The following is a 12,170-nucleotide window of genomic DNA, read 5'->3' as shown; positions in this document are numbered from 1 at the left end:
CACCTATGTAGCGCTGGTTCCCCACAGGAGAGTCAAATCCTGGACCTTCAGTGCCATGTCCTGCTGTTGGGATGGGTAAGGGGGCTGTGGGCACGTGAGCATCACCTCCCATCCTCCTGGACACCCTCCCTTGGCTGCTGTGGGGACATGAGCATCACCTCCCATCCTCCTGGATACCCTCCCTCGGCTGCTGTGGGCACATGAGCATCACCTCCCATCCTCCTGGACACCCTCCCTTGGCTGCTGTGGGCACATGAGCATCACCTCCCATCCTCCTGGATCCCTCCCTTGGCTGCTGTGGGCACATGAATATCACCTCCCATCCTCCTGGATACCCTCCCTTGGCTGCTGTGGGCACATGAGCATCACCTCCCATCCTCCTGGATACCCTCTTTTGGCTGCTGTGGGCACATGAGCATCACCTCCCATCCTCCTGGATCCCTCCAGCTCTGGGAACTCCCCCGAGCAAACCCAGCTTGCCTGGTAAAACACTCCAACCCATCAGAGGGATGAGTTGGATTTGGAGATGACCCACTCTTGCTGAATTAATAAAGAAGCCTTGAGCCGCTGGAGAGGTTTTTCTTGTCGTATCATTTATTCATCATTCATAAAAATATCAGGGGCAAGGCCAGGACATGGAGATCATGCCAGAAGAGGCTAGCACGTGTGTGTGTGGCATTATTCATGCTGCAGGGGGACAGCAGCCAATGCCTGATGGATAGGCCAGGAAGGGGATCCCCCCCAAGGGTTTGGGTGCACCCCTATCCCTGGGTGGCAGCTTTGCTCACCCAGCACATCACTGTGACATCCCCTGCAGGTGAACAGTGCAGGTCTCCCCATCCCAAACCCACCCCACACATCCCAGGAGGAAGATGCTGCAGCCAATAAACCCCATTTCCCCAGGCACTCATGTAAAGCCATTAGAAACACACCAGCAATACAAACATTAAGGCTCAGCTGTCCCTCCCAGCTCATTCCCCCACGCTGCTGAGGAGTGGGTGAGCACAGGGCATCACCCCCTGGGCAGGAGGACCCCCCTCCCCGGGCTCTGCCCCCACACAAACAGCTCCAAGTGACCCCAGCCCTCCATCCAACTCCGAGGTGTAGAGCCATTAGTCATCCTACTGTACACACGAGCAGCTGTGCCAATTAGCATAATTAACACACGAGGGCCAATTAATCTCTTGATTATGCCTGCCATTCACTTATCAGCTGCTATAATGGGAAGATCGCCTTTTGCACCTCTGCTTTCTATGCAAATGAGCCAGTTATGATGCCTTCATTACTCCGTACACAATTACCCGGCGCAGATTCCCATGAAATCGGGCACGGACAGATTGCAGATGCCACGGGCCATGGCCCAGGTGGGGTTTGCATCTCTCCTCTCCAGTTTTGCATGTGCCACCTTACAATGGTGCCCCACCACACTTGGGTTTTGGGGAATTGCTGATAATGAAGGGGAGACCAGGGGGGAAATCTCTGTGGGAGCCTTGCTGGGCCTTTGCTGTGTTAGTGGCCAAAATTGCCTCCATCTCATAGAGTGGAAAGGACAAAGAGGGGCAAGGGACAACAGACTAGTGGCCAGATGGCCACTGAGGTGGCAGTGGCTGATGCCACCCCAAACAGACAAGACATGGGACAAACTGCTCCAGGTCAATTCCGAAGTGCAGGTCAGGGGAAATGCCCCCATAGGAAGGGATGGCCTCAGCTGGTTTCCATTGTCCTGAGCTGCTCCTTGCTGGGCGGGTCCCACTGGCAGCTCCCAGGTGTGCTCCATCTGGGCTGGGCTGCTGGGAGTGCTGTATAAAAGGCACCTGGGCAGCACTTCCTTCCTAAGCTGCTTTTTCTGGAGTCAGGATGGGGTCTGGAAGTAGCCTAGCTGTTGTTCTGTTCTGCTGGGTGCTGGCTGAAGCAGCATCCTACAGCTCCTGGCAGTTCCCTCAAAGGGGCTCAGGAATCTTGAGGGTTCGGGGGGACTCCTGGAGCCGTTCCCGTGTGCCTTCCTTCTCCCAGCCCTGGGCATGGGTGGATCTGTCCCAGCTCCAGGCCATGGCCCCGCTGCACCCCGTGTCTGTGCAGTGCCAGGAGGCACAGGTGGTGGTCACGGTGCACAGGGACCTGTTTGGCACCGGGCGCCTGGTCAGGGCTGCGGATCTGAGCCTGGGATCGGCCTTCTGCCTGCCGGTGTCCCAGAATCCCACTGAGAGCACTGTCACCTTTGTGGCTGGGCTGCACGAGTGTGGCAGCACCCTGCAGGTGAGGGGCTGCTGTGTGGGGATGGACCTTCTCTGGCATCTGACCAGCACTGGGTGGGTAAATGGGAAGTGCTGTGGAGAGCAACGTGCTGCCTGATTGACCCTGGTGAAGCTCTTGGTCCCAGGAATGACCTGAGAAAGGTTTTGGGGTGAGGAGAGGCTCTTCTGATTGTAGCAGCTCTCCAGTGAGGGGCAGTGTGGACATAGCAAAGGTATTTTGTGCCAAAATTTTTGAGGCTCCTTGACCTACTTCAAGGCTGCCTCCTTGTTGGGATGCCAATACAAAGCTTCATTCCCACTGAATTTGGGAATGTGGAGAACAACCTGTGCCTTTACAGCTGGCCTGTGTGTCCTGGCACAGTCACTGCTGGGTCTGTGATGGTGCTGAGTTTATGGATAATAGTTTGTTTTCCTCTCTTACCATCTCTCCCAAATCTTCGTTCCAGATGACCCCAGACTCCTTGATCTACAAAACAAGTTTGTCCTACAAACCTACTCCTTCTGGCAACCTGGTCATTGTAAGAACCAACCCGGTGGTGGTTCCCATTGAGTGTCACTATCCCAGGTGAGCATGTGGGGGCTGTGCCTCTGCTCCCATGGCCCTCAGGTGGGGGTGGCACCTCTGTTAATGCAATTCTCCTCCCTTTAGGAAGAGCAATGTGAGCAGCAATGCTGTCTGGCCCACGTGGGTTCCCTTCCACTCCACGCTGTCAGCAGAGCAGAGGCTGATGTTCTCCCTGCGCCTCATGAATGGTGGGTGCAGACCTGGCAGCCCCATTTCCCCATCCCTCTGTCCTTGCTTACATGCTGAGAGCCAAACAGAGCAATAATCTGGGCTACAGTCAAGCCCAGTGGGGTTGCTGCACATTGAAGAGGTCCCACGTGCAAGGGAGGGCGATGTGCTGCTCTCCCCAGTAACCCTCACCTTGGATCTGCCTTCCAGATGACTGGAGCACTGAGAGGCTCTCCAATGGCTTCCAGCTGGGGGACAGCCTGCACCTCCAGGCTGACGTGGCTTCTGAGGGCCATGTCCCTCTGAGGCTCTTTGTGGAGGACTGTGTTGCTACTCTGAGCCCCGACAGGAATTCCTCCCCCCGATACACCTTCATCGACCTCAGCGGGTAAGGAGGGCCGTGCTCGGGCTGGCACTGCCAGGCTGGCTGCCATGTCCCTGACTCCTGATCCTTGTCCAGGTGCTTGGTGGATGGGAGAGCAGATGACACCACTTCAGCCTTCATCTCCCCGAGGCCGAGGCAGGAAACGCTGCAGTTTGTGGTTGATGCTTTCAGATTTGCAGGAGATGACAGAAACCTGGTGAGAAGTTGTGCCAACCCCTCCTCCCCAGGGTGTTTTAGGTGTGCTGCTCTGCTTAGGTGGGGATAAAGTCAGCATCCAGGGCTAATTAATTTTAACTTCTCTTCCAGATCTACATCACCTGCCACCTGAAGGTCTCTCCAGCTGACCAAGCCCCAAATCCCCTGTTCAAAGCCTGTTCCTTCAACAAAGCCAGCAGCCTGTGAGTAGCTGGTGCACGTAGGGAGGGGACCAGCCTGGAGGAGAGGGTTTACAGATAATTCTGTTTCAGTTGGGCACCTGTGGAGGGCACTGGAGACATCTGCAGCTGTTGTGAGACCGGCAACTGTCCCTTGCATGGAGGACACTCCTGGAGGACCAACCCTCTGGCCAGATGGCCGGGGAGGCGCTTGAGGAGAGACGTCTCTTCCAAGCAAGGTGGGACTCTGTGTGTCCAAAATGTACCTCCAGGCTGGGATAGCCAAGGTGCTGGCACATCTTTAGCTTAAGGATAAGCCCAGCTCTTCTCTAGAGTCCATAGGAAAGTACTTTCAAATTTAGAGGGAGAATTTCGGCTGGATATAGGAAAGAAATTGTTGGCTGGGAGGGTGGGCAGGCCCTGGCACAGGTTCCCAGAGAAGCTGTGGCTGCCCCATCCCTGGAAATGTCCAAGGACAGATTGGATGGGTCTTGGAGCTACCTGGGAATAGTGGAAGGTGTCCCTGCCCATGGAGAGGGAAGGGTGGACTGAGATGGGCTTTGAGGCCCCTTTCAACCCAAACCATTCCATGATTGTGTCTGTGTGTCCTTATATATATATGTAAAATGTGTGAGAAGCTGCTCTTGCAGGTTTCATCTTTCTATAATTCTTGAAATCCAGAGTGATCAGGAATTACCTCCCCTGTAAACTCATTCATGCCCATCTCTTTTTTCAGAGGGCCCCTCAAGTGTGACAGAGGCTGAAGTCTCAGTTGGGCCACTGTTAATCCTTGACTCAGCTCAGGGATTATGGAGTTCCTCTGGAGGTCTTGGACCAGCAGAGAAGACCCCACAGGGTATGTGTGTGTGGGGATTTTTTTGTTATTCAGGTCTCAGCAGAAGGTGGTTCCAGGTTGATCTAGTCATGAATCCCCTGTGATTCCACACCTGGATAAAGACTCTGGTATAACCACCCAAACAGTCTGGGGGACTCCTTCCCAGAGCTGCCTCTGAGTTCATCCCCTGGCAGATGAAGGGAAGAGATTTGGTGTATGGTAAGTGGCTCTTGTCTCTTCCAGGTGCTGCTGGAGGCCTTCCCCTTCCCATCATGGTCCAGGTCACTGTGCTGGCAGCAGCCACTCTGCTGAGCCTGACAGCTCTGGGACTCTTTCTTCTCTGCAGGAAATGTCTCTGCCTTCATGGGATGTCATTGTAACCTCCATCCCTAATAAAGAGAAATGTTTGTCCTCTCCTTGTGTGAAATGTTTCTGCCCCTCCTTGGTGGGGAAGGAGAGGGGGGAACATCAGGCAGAATTTGGTCTGCTTGGAGAAGAAGCAATTCCTGTCCAGGTGAGCCACCTCCTGGGGGGCCAAAAGCCATCAAAGACATACAGAGCTGTTGCCTTCTGGAAGCACTTCAGAGGCCTCAGCACCTGGAAGTGGAAGGTGCCTCTCTGCAGTAAGACCCTCAAATGTGGAGGCTGCCTGGATGTTTTATCCTCAGCACACCTGGAAAAGGGGGTTTGGTTCCCATTTTCAGGGGAGTGAGGGAAGAATTTGTGCTGCAAGCAGATGCTGAATGATTTCCTGACTCCAGAAGTCCAGTTTGGTGACCTCTAGATGGGAGGGTGTGAGAACAGGTTTGCTGGTGTGAGTTGTTGCAGCCTGGATGAGGACACAGTCCTGAGGGACACAATGGCAATCCTGACTCTGGACTGACTGTGGCTTCTGCTGCTGGGAGAAAAATTGGTGTTGGGGGCTGAAAAGAGCTGGAGACACTTCTATTTAGTGTGGCTTCAGCTGTAGGGAGAGCAGGGGCTGGATGGGAAGGGGGAACTGGGGCCACTGTAAGGAAAAAGGGACAAATAGGGAAAGCTCCTGGTGCACCAGCTTGAAACATTTTTTGTCTCTAAAGGAAGGGAAGGCCTCAGCTGGTTGGTTTGCCTGGATTGCCATCACCTCTCTTTGTAGCAACCCTGGGGCTTCTTCCTGCTCTGTGGGTGGAGCTGAGCTGTAGGGCACAGGGTCCTTATCACACTGAAATTGAGGCAATATGCACCAGACAGGGCTTAAAACTGTGTTAAATTGCTGTGTTTGCTCTTTGGCCTTCCCTCCCACCCAGCACAGGCTTATCCTGACAACTTGGCTTAGACTGCTGGAGGTGTTGGAGGTGGGAGTGAGCTCTTGGTGTCTGGACTCCTGATGTGGTGAGTTGAACAACCAGTTGCACTTCTCAGGATCTTGGGGAGCATAAATATTTCTCAAGAATGTTCTGGGCCTCTGGTCATCTCCAGTCCCAGCAGGATTTGACTTTATTTTCACTATCCCAAGGCTGGAGGGTGCTTTGAGGTTCTGCCTGGTTTAAAGATCATAAACCTGCACCAGGGGAATCAATCCCCTTGTTATGCAGTGTGGGGCTCAGTGCCTGTGGGTGAGCACAGCAAGGCACAAATCTGTCTTGGTGGGAGCTGGTGACCCTTCAGGGAGGGTCCCCAAGCCTGGTGACTCCCCTCCCTCCTTCTGGTCTCATTGACCACATGCCTTGTTCCTGGGAGAATCCAAAGACCTGATGCTTTAACAGCCTGCCCTGACCTGAGAAAGCTGCTTTTGGCCCTGGATGAGGAGTAAAAAGAAGCAAAGTTGACTCAGGTGTTTGGTCCTTTGCTTTTGCCTTCTGAAAGCTGCTGCTGCCAAAGGCATTCCCTAAATTTGGCAGCTGGAAGCAGCTCTCCTGCCCTGGAGCTCCTGGGCTGGAATCCCCCAGCCATTGGGCTGCACTCCAGGGATGCTCAGTCTCCCTACAGCATATTCCAAGAAACCCTGCGTGAAGCTACAGCTCTGCAAAGGAGCCTCCCCAGCCCTGGGAAAGCAGCTCTGGGAGTTTAGGAGGGTGGGGAGAAGGGACTCTTCCCCAGACAAGCTGGGAGTGAAAGCCCAGGGATGATGTGCCTCAGGCAAATGTTTTCTGGTTCTGTTTTCATTGAATTAAGCAGCTGAGCTGAAATAATCAAGTGGAAAAGTGAAGCAGCCATGTAAGCTCTTTTTTTGGCTGGAATCTTCCCTGATCAGGCTCTCAGCCTTCATGTTTTATGCACAAGCTCCTTCCTGGAGGAGCTACAGGAGATTAAAACCTTCTTTTTGCTTAATTTTTACCTTGACAGGATGACATGTGCTGAGTGTGTGGCCAGGCTGAGCTGCTGCTCTGCTGGAAGGGTGTTGGTGCTTTTCCACAGCTGTGTCCTTGGAGTGGGAAATGGGGAGGAAATCTGGAAGAGTTTGGGAATTACAGCATGAAAATCCCCCTTTGAGGTCGATCTTAAGCAGGAAGGACCTGCCATGCTCCAGCCTGTCGTTCCCTCCTGCCAAGCCCCTTCCCAGCCCAGGAAGGGTCACCATGAGCTTGGCTTCCCCTTTGGTACCCACCACACTGTAGATTTTAGTATAATTAACACAGCTATTAATTCTTTAATAAATTATCAATCCAGAACTGATCTTTTTACCATATTCACCAGGAAAAAGACTTGAGAGGAGGAGAAGGGGTGAGTGGAGAAACAGCTCCCAGAACTCCAAGCCTGAGCTCAGACTCCCAAAGCTGGGATTGCTGTAGGTGCATCAAGGAGGCAAAGTTGTCTCAGGGACCTTGGTGGGGTGTTTATCCAGTTAAAGGACCAGGCTGGAATGTGCCACTGGATGCCTCTATGAGCTGGGCAGTGCCAGGTGCTGCTCCACTGCCCCCAGAGGCACCTGCACTTTGTGTGGGTGGCATTGCTGGTCCGTTTTTCCTGTCTGCTTTTACACAGCCCTGTGCAATTCCTTGATGGATGAAGAAGGAATGGGTGTGACATGTGGTGGTGTCCACCCCTCCTGCTCTCCCCACCCACCCCAACCCCAGAGCTGCTGCTGCTGGGCTTTGTTTGCATCCCTTTCCCTGGCACACCTGAGCCATCTGAGCAGAGCCTTGATGGGAAGGCTGGAGGGTGCTGGTGGAACAGCCCATTGTGGAATCAATAATGAGGACAAGGATGCACTGGGGTCATTCAGGTGTTTCTCTGTTGTAGGGAGTTGTTTGTTATGGGCTCCAAGTGGCCTTCAAGGCAATTGGGTAAAAGAGAAGGAATTTACTGAGTAAGAGAACAACTACATGCTCCTGACAGGAATTTTAGGCTACTGTCACATGGGAATGATGTGAACATCAATCCCTCTGCACCCCTGGTTCAAGAGTCTCCCTTCCACCCTCATTTTACCCCTGTGAAGGAGCTCACTGATGTCCTGAGGGTCCTATTCCTGCCCCAAGTGTCTTCTGGAGCTCCTCCCGCTCCTTTGGCTGCACTTTGATCCCATTCCAGGGTCTTCAGCCATTCCCTCCTGCCACAGGTGTCCCTGACCAGCAGCTCCCAGAGCCCTGGGAACACATGGGAAGCTCATTAAAATAAAGAAATATTCCCTGTACCCCCTAAAAAGCAGGAAAAATACCTTCTGGTGTTGAAACTCACCTTCTGCATTTTCTTTTTTGGGAGAGGGGACCTGTGGGAGGGGCTTGTTCCATTGCTGAGGTTATTTTGCACCAGCTCAGATGTAAAGTCTTTGGATGGAGGGTCCAGAGGTTTGTGAGGATGTGACAAGTTGTGTCCCTTCCCAGCCCTGGGATGCTGGTGCTGGATCTTTCACAGGCAATGACCTTTGCAATCCTCTTTCCTGAGCACTCAAGTTGTTTATTGTAAATAATTTCTCTTTTCCCTGTGAATAAGTGGCCAAGAAGCTGAAATGGAGACCTTCTGGTATCTCTCAGGGATGTTCATTCCCATCTTACAGACAAATGCATCTCCCCAAAGAACTGGAGTTAATTCACTTCTGCTTTTGCTGCCAGAAGAAAATGTGCTGCAGTGGAAATGGAGATGAAGGAGCGAAAGCCATTTGAAAACACCGCCGGTAAATTGGAGTTGTGCCTTATTCGCCGGGGTAATTTAGAGTAATTCCTGCTAACGAATTAATGCACCACTTCTTGTTCATTATAGCTTTCCTAATTTAATTGGAGCTCGAAGTGTGAGCTTCATTACCAGCAAATATTAATGTAATAAAGCAGGTTTTGGTGGAGTCCAGAATTTCCTGAGAGCTCTGTATGGGGGGAATGTGCTGGGAGGAAGGTCAGGGGTGCTGATTTATGGGGGTGGATGTGCTGGGAGGAAGGTCAGGGGTGCTGTTTTATGGGGGTGGATGTGCTGGGAGGAAGGTCAGGGGTGCTGTTTTATGGGGGTGGATGTGCTGGGAGGAAGGTCAGGGGTGCTGCTTTATGGGGGTGGATGTGCTGGGAGGAAGGTCAGGGGTGCTGATTTATGGGGGTGGATGTGTTGGAGAAGGGCTGGGAGGAAGGTCAGGGGTGGTGCTTTATGGGGGTAGATGTGCTGGAAGGAAGGTCAGGGGTGGTGCTTTATGGAAGTTGATGTGTTGGAGAAGGGCTGGGAGGAAGGTCGGGGTGCTGCTTTATGGGGTAATGTGCTGGAGAAGGGCTGGGAGGAAGGTCAGGGGTGGTGTTTTATGGGGTTGGATGTGCTGGGAGGAAGGTCAGGGGTGCTGCTTTATGGGGTAGATTGCTGGAGAAGGGCTGGGAGGAAGGTCAGGGGTGGTGCTTTATGGGGTAGATGTGTTGGAGAAGGGCTGGGAGGAAGGTCAGGGGTGGTGCTTTATGGGATAGATGTGCTGGAGAAGGGCTGGGAGGAAGGTCAAGGGTGGTGCAACGCAAGGGCCAGTGGGTTGCCCAATCCTTGGCAGAATAAAGCCCATTTTCCTGCAGCATTGCTGCCTCACAGGGAGGAAAACCATTAAATCCCTAATCCAGAGAGGGGAGCAGCTCTGTCCCACCACTGCCCTGGCTTTGGTTTTTAATAACTCCATTGCAGGAAGGATAAAGCAGAGCACAGGTGATGGGAGTTTCTGAAGGCTGGGACCCAGGAGGGACAAGGCCACTCAGCTCAACCATGCTCTTGGATGCAAATGGTTCAATGCATAATTCAAGCTCTGCGTTGCTTATCCTGAGAAATCTGAGTTAACTCTGCCTAAGAGGGATGGGGAGGGAGAGATTTCTATTTTCAAGCCTTTATTGTTGTTTTCTCCCCAAAGTGATTCCTAAGTGCTGGGTAAACAGATTTTCCTGTGCTGCATCCCACAGGAGCCCAAGAACTGGGCATTGTCCAGCATCCCAGAGGGCACCATGGATGTTATCCCAGTGGTGACTGTGGATAATGTCCCAGAGGTGACCGCAGATGTTGGATGGTGTGCCAGGGGTCTCCTATAGATGTTATCCCAACAGAGACTGTGGATGACGTCCCAGAGGTGACCACGGGTGTTGGGTGTTGTCCCTGAGGTGGCCACAGATGATATCCTGGAGATGAACCCCATCCCAGGCACTGCATGAACCAGCCAGTGAGGACACAACTTTCTAATCCACCCTCTGAGTCTGTAGATGCTGGTTGTGAAAAGACTCATTTTAACATAAAGCTGAGCTGGGGGTGTATTCCCACAACTCCAGGTGTGAGGTTATGATGCCCTAAATCCCATCCTGACACCTCCTGGGACCTTGGGCACAGCTTTCCATGACCATGTTGGGTCCCACCTGGCTCAGGTGGCCTTGGGGCAGACCCCATGGCATTGCTTCTTATTATGGGCTGGCACTGATGCCTGTCAGTTTTCCTGATTTTTTCCCCCTTTCTAAGAGCCCCAACGTTTTAATTATTTATTTGGAGCGTGATTAATGTTTTGTCTGACGCTGTTCTGCCAGGGGAGCCCCTGTACATTTTGGTTTAGCGAGATCTAATTAAGAAGTCCCATCAAGCATGTCATCCCTTGTCTTACAAGCACCTCCAGGGCTGCTCCGTGTTCTGGCAGGCTCAGCTGGACCTGATGGCTCCAGGGAGCCTGTGGCTCTTCTGGGGGTGGCTCTGCCCCAAAAACTGGGGGTGCTCCAGCCAAGCGTTGTCCCGGCATCAAGGCAAGAACCAGATGGTTGCTGTCTCCAGGATATGGTGGCAAAAAGCATTTTTGGTCCCAGATTTGCCCTTTCAGTCCATCTTTTGAGGCAATGCTCCTCCTGAGAGCAGGATGTGGCCAGGCTGGAGCCGCCCTGTCGCTATCAGGGATGATCCAGGGCATGATGTGACATGGGGACACTGTGGCACCGGCTCTGGAGGGAGGGTGAGGGTGGAGGCAGCACCTGTGTGGGGCACACGTGTCCCTGCGTGTCCGTGTGTTCCCACTGCCACCCAGTGGTGGGAGAGCACCCAGCCAGCACCCGGGAAGTGCATTTTGTAGGGTGAGATAAGGTAATAAATCAACAGCCTTTTCCCATGGGTGGAGCAAGGGCTGTATCCAGGGATGGGAGGGTTGAGCTCCAGGAGCTGTGGCTGCTGGAGAAGCAGGTTTTGCAGAGATGGAGGTGGTGGTGGGGCTGCCAGCTCTGCTCAGGGGGTCAGTTGGAGCTCCTCACCCTGAGTCTGGCCTCCCACCACCCTGGGGACCTTAAACAGCCTGGGCACCATGCCCTGGGATCCACACCCTGCCTGTGGCTTCAGGGGCCTGCAGAAGCTCAGCCTGGGGTTCTTGAGCAGGGATGCTTTCTCCAGTCATTCCCACTGACCACAGTCTTATTCCCACCTTATTTCCTCATCCTCACCACCTTCCTGATGGTCTGAGCACCTCACTAACACCATAGCCCCCTCTTCCTCCCTTGCTGGGGTGGGATGAGATCTCCTGCCCTGTGCTGGGTATCCGCCCCAGCTCCCCATCCCCTGGCAGAGCAGGACTTTTCCTTCAGGTATCCAGCCAACACTGCTCCATCCTTGGCTTGTCAGTCTGGAGAAGGTTGGAACCTCCTGCTCCATCCATGGGAAGCCATGGAGGGACTGGCAGCCTCCTGCTGTGCGGGGCCTCCAGCAAGCTGTGAAATTACAGGCTGGCAAGTGCCAGCACAAATGAAGATCAATTAGTGTGCCATGGCCATGAGCACCTGCTTCAGGCCCGTGTCTGGCCGGGCTCTGCTTATCCATCTCCATCCCACAGTCACTGGGAGGGCTTGGCTGGCAGAGCCTGGAGGGGAGTGTGGGCAGGGGGAGCTGCCCTGGCTGGGTTTGCAATGCCAAATTGCATTGAGGGGAATTCAAAATCCAGAAAAATCCTCATCCATGTCCTGGGGGGTGCCCCTGACCTCACCTGACTCCTCCAAGTGTGCCCTGGGCTGGCTATGAGGAGGTGAAGGGATGCAGGACATTGCAGGATGCTGGGATAACACCCTGGGAAGGAGGGCTGGGCACACTTTGGGGTGCTGAGAGCACTGTGGGTACCCTCTGCTCCTGCCTCCTCCCCATCCAGCCTTTCCTTGAGAGGAGATAACAGCTGCCAGGGAGTTCTGTGGCTCTGGAGATAAGCAGAGGA

At 53.5% G+C, this 12,170-nt stretch overlaps 1 protein-coding gene across 1 annotated transcript; it reads left to right on the top strand.

Moving 5' to 3' along the window:
- The first annotated feature begins 1,857 nt into the window (after positions 1-1,857).
- LOC139678179 (zona pellucida sperm-binding protein 3-like) lies at positions 1,858-4,962 on the top strand. Its single transcript, XM_071568827.1, has 9 exons — positions 1,858-2,256; positions 2,702-2,820; positions 2,905-3,008; positions 3,199-3,376; positions 3,449-3,569; positions 3,680-3,771; positions 3,841-3,986; positions 4,484-4,603; positions 4,826-4,962. The coding sequence occupies exons 1-9, from the start codon at positions 1,858-1,860 to the stop codon at positions 4,960-4,962; spliced, it is 1,416 nt and encodes a 471-aa protein (XP_071424928.1).
- The last annotated feature ends 7,208 nt before the right edge of the window (positions 4,963-12,170 follow it).

Source organism: Pithys albifrons, chromosome 13 (genome assembly GCF_047495875.1).
Source record: "Pithys albifrons albifrons isolate INPA30051 chromosome 13, PitAlb_v1, whole genome shotgun sequence".
Classification (NCBI taxonomy): domain Eukaryota; kingdom Metazoa; phylum Chordata; class Aves; order Passeriformes; family Thamnophilidae; genus Pithys; species Pithys albifrons.
This window is presented reverse-complemented; position numbering and strand designations above follow the sequence as displayed.

What these genes read in the sequence shown, in the direction of transcription:
- LOC139678179 (XM_071568827.1), top strand. Translation starts at nt 1,858, where the DNA reads ATGGGGTCTGGAAGTAGCCTAGCTGTTGTTCTGTTCTGCTGGGTGCTG. An exon ending in CTCCCTGCGCCTCATGAATG is followed by an intron (nt 3,009 to 3,198) that starts GTGGGTGCAGAC and finishes TCTGCCTTCCAG; the next exon opens with ATGACTGGAGCACTGAGAGG. An exon ending in TTCAACAAAGCCAGCAGCCT is followed by an intron (nt 3,772 to 3,840) that starts GTGAGTAGCTGG and finishes ATTCTGTTTCAG; the next exon opens with TTGGGCACCTGTGGAGGGCA.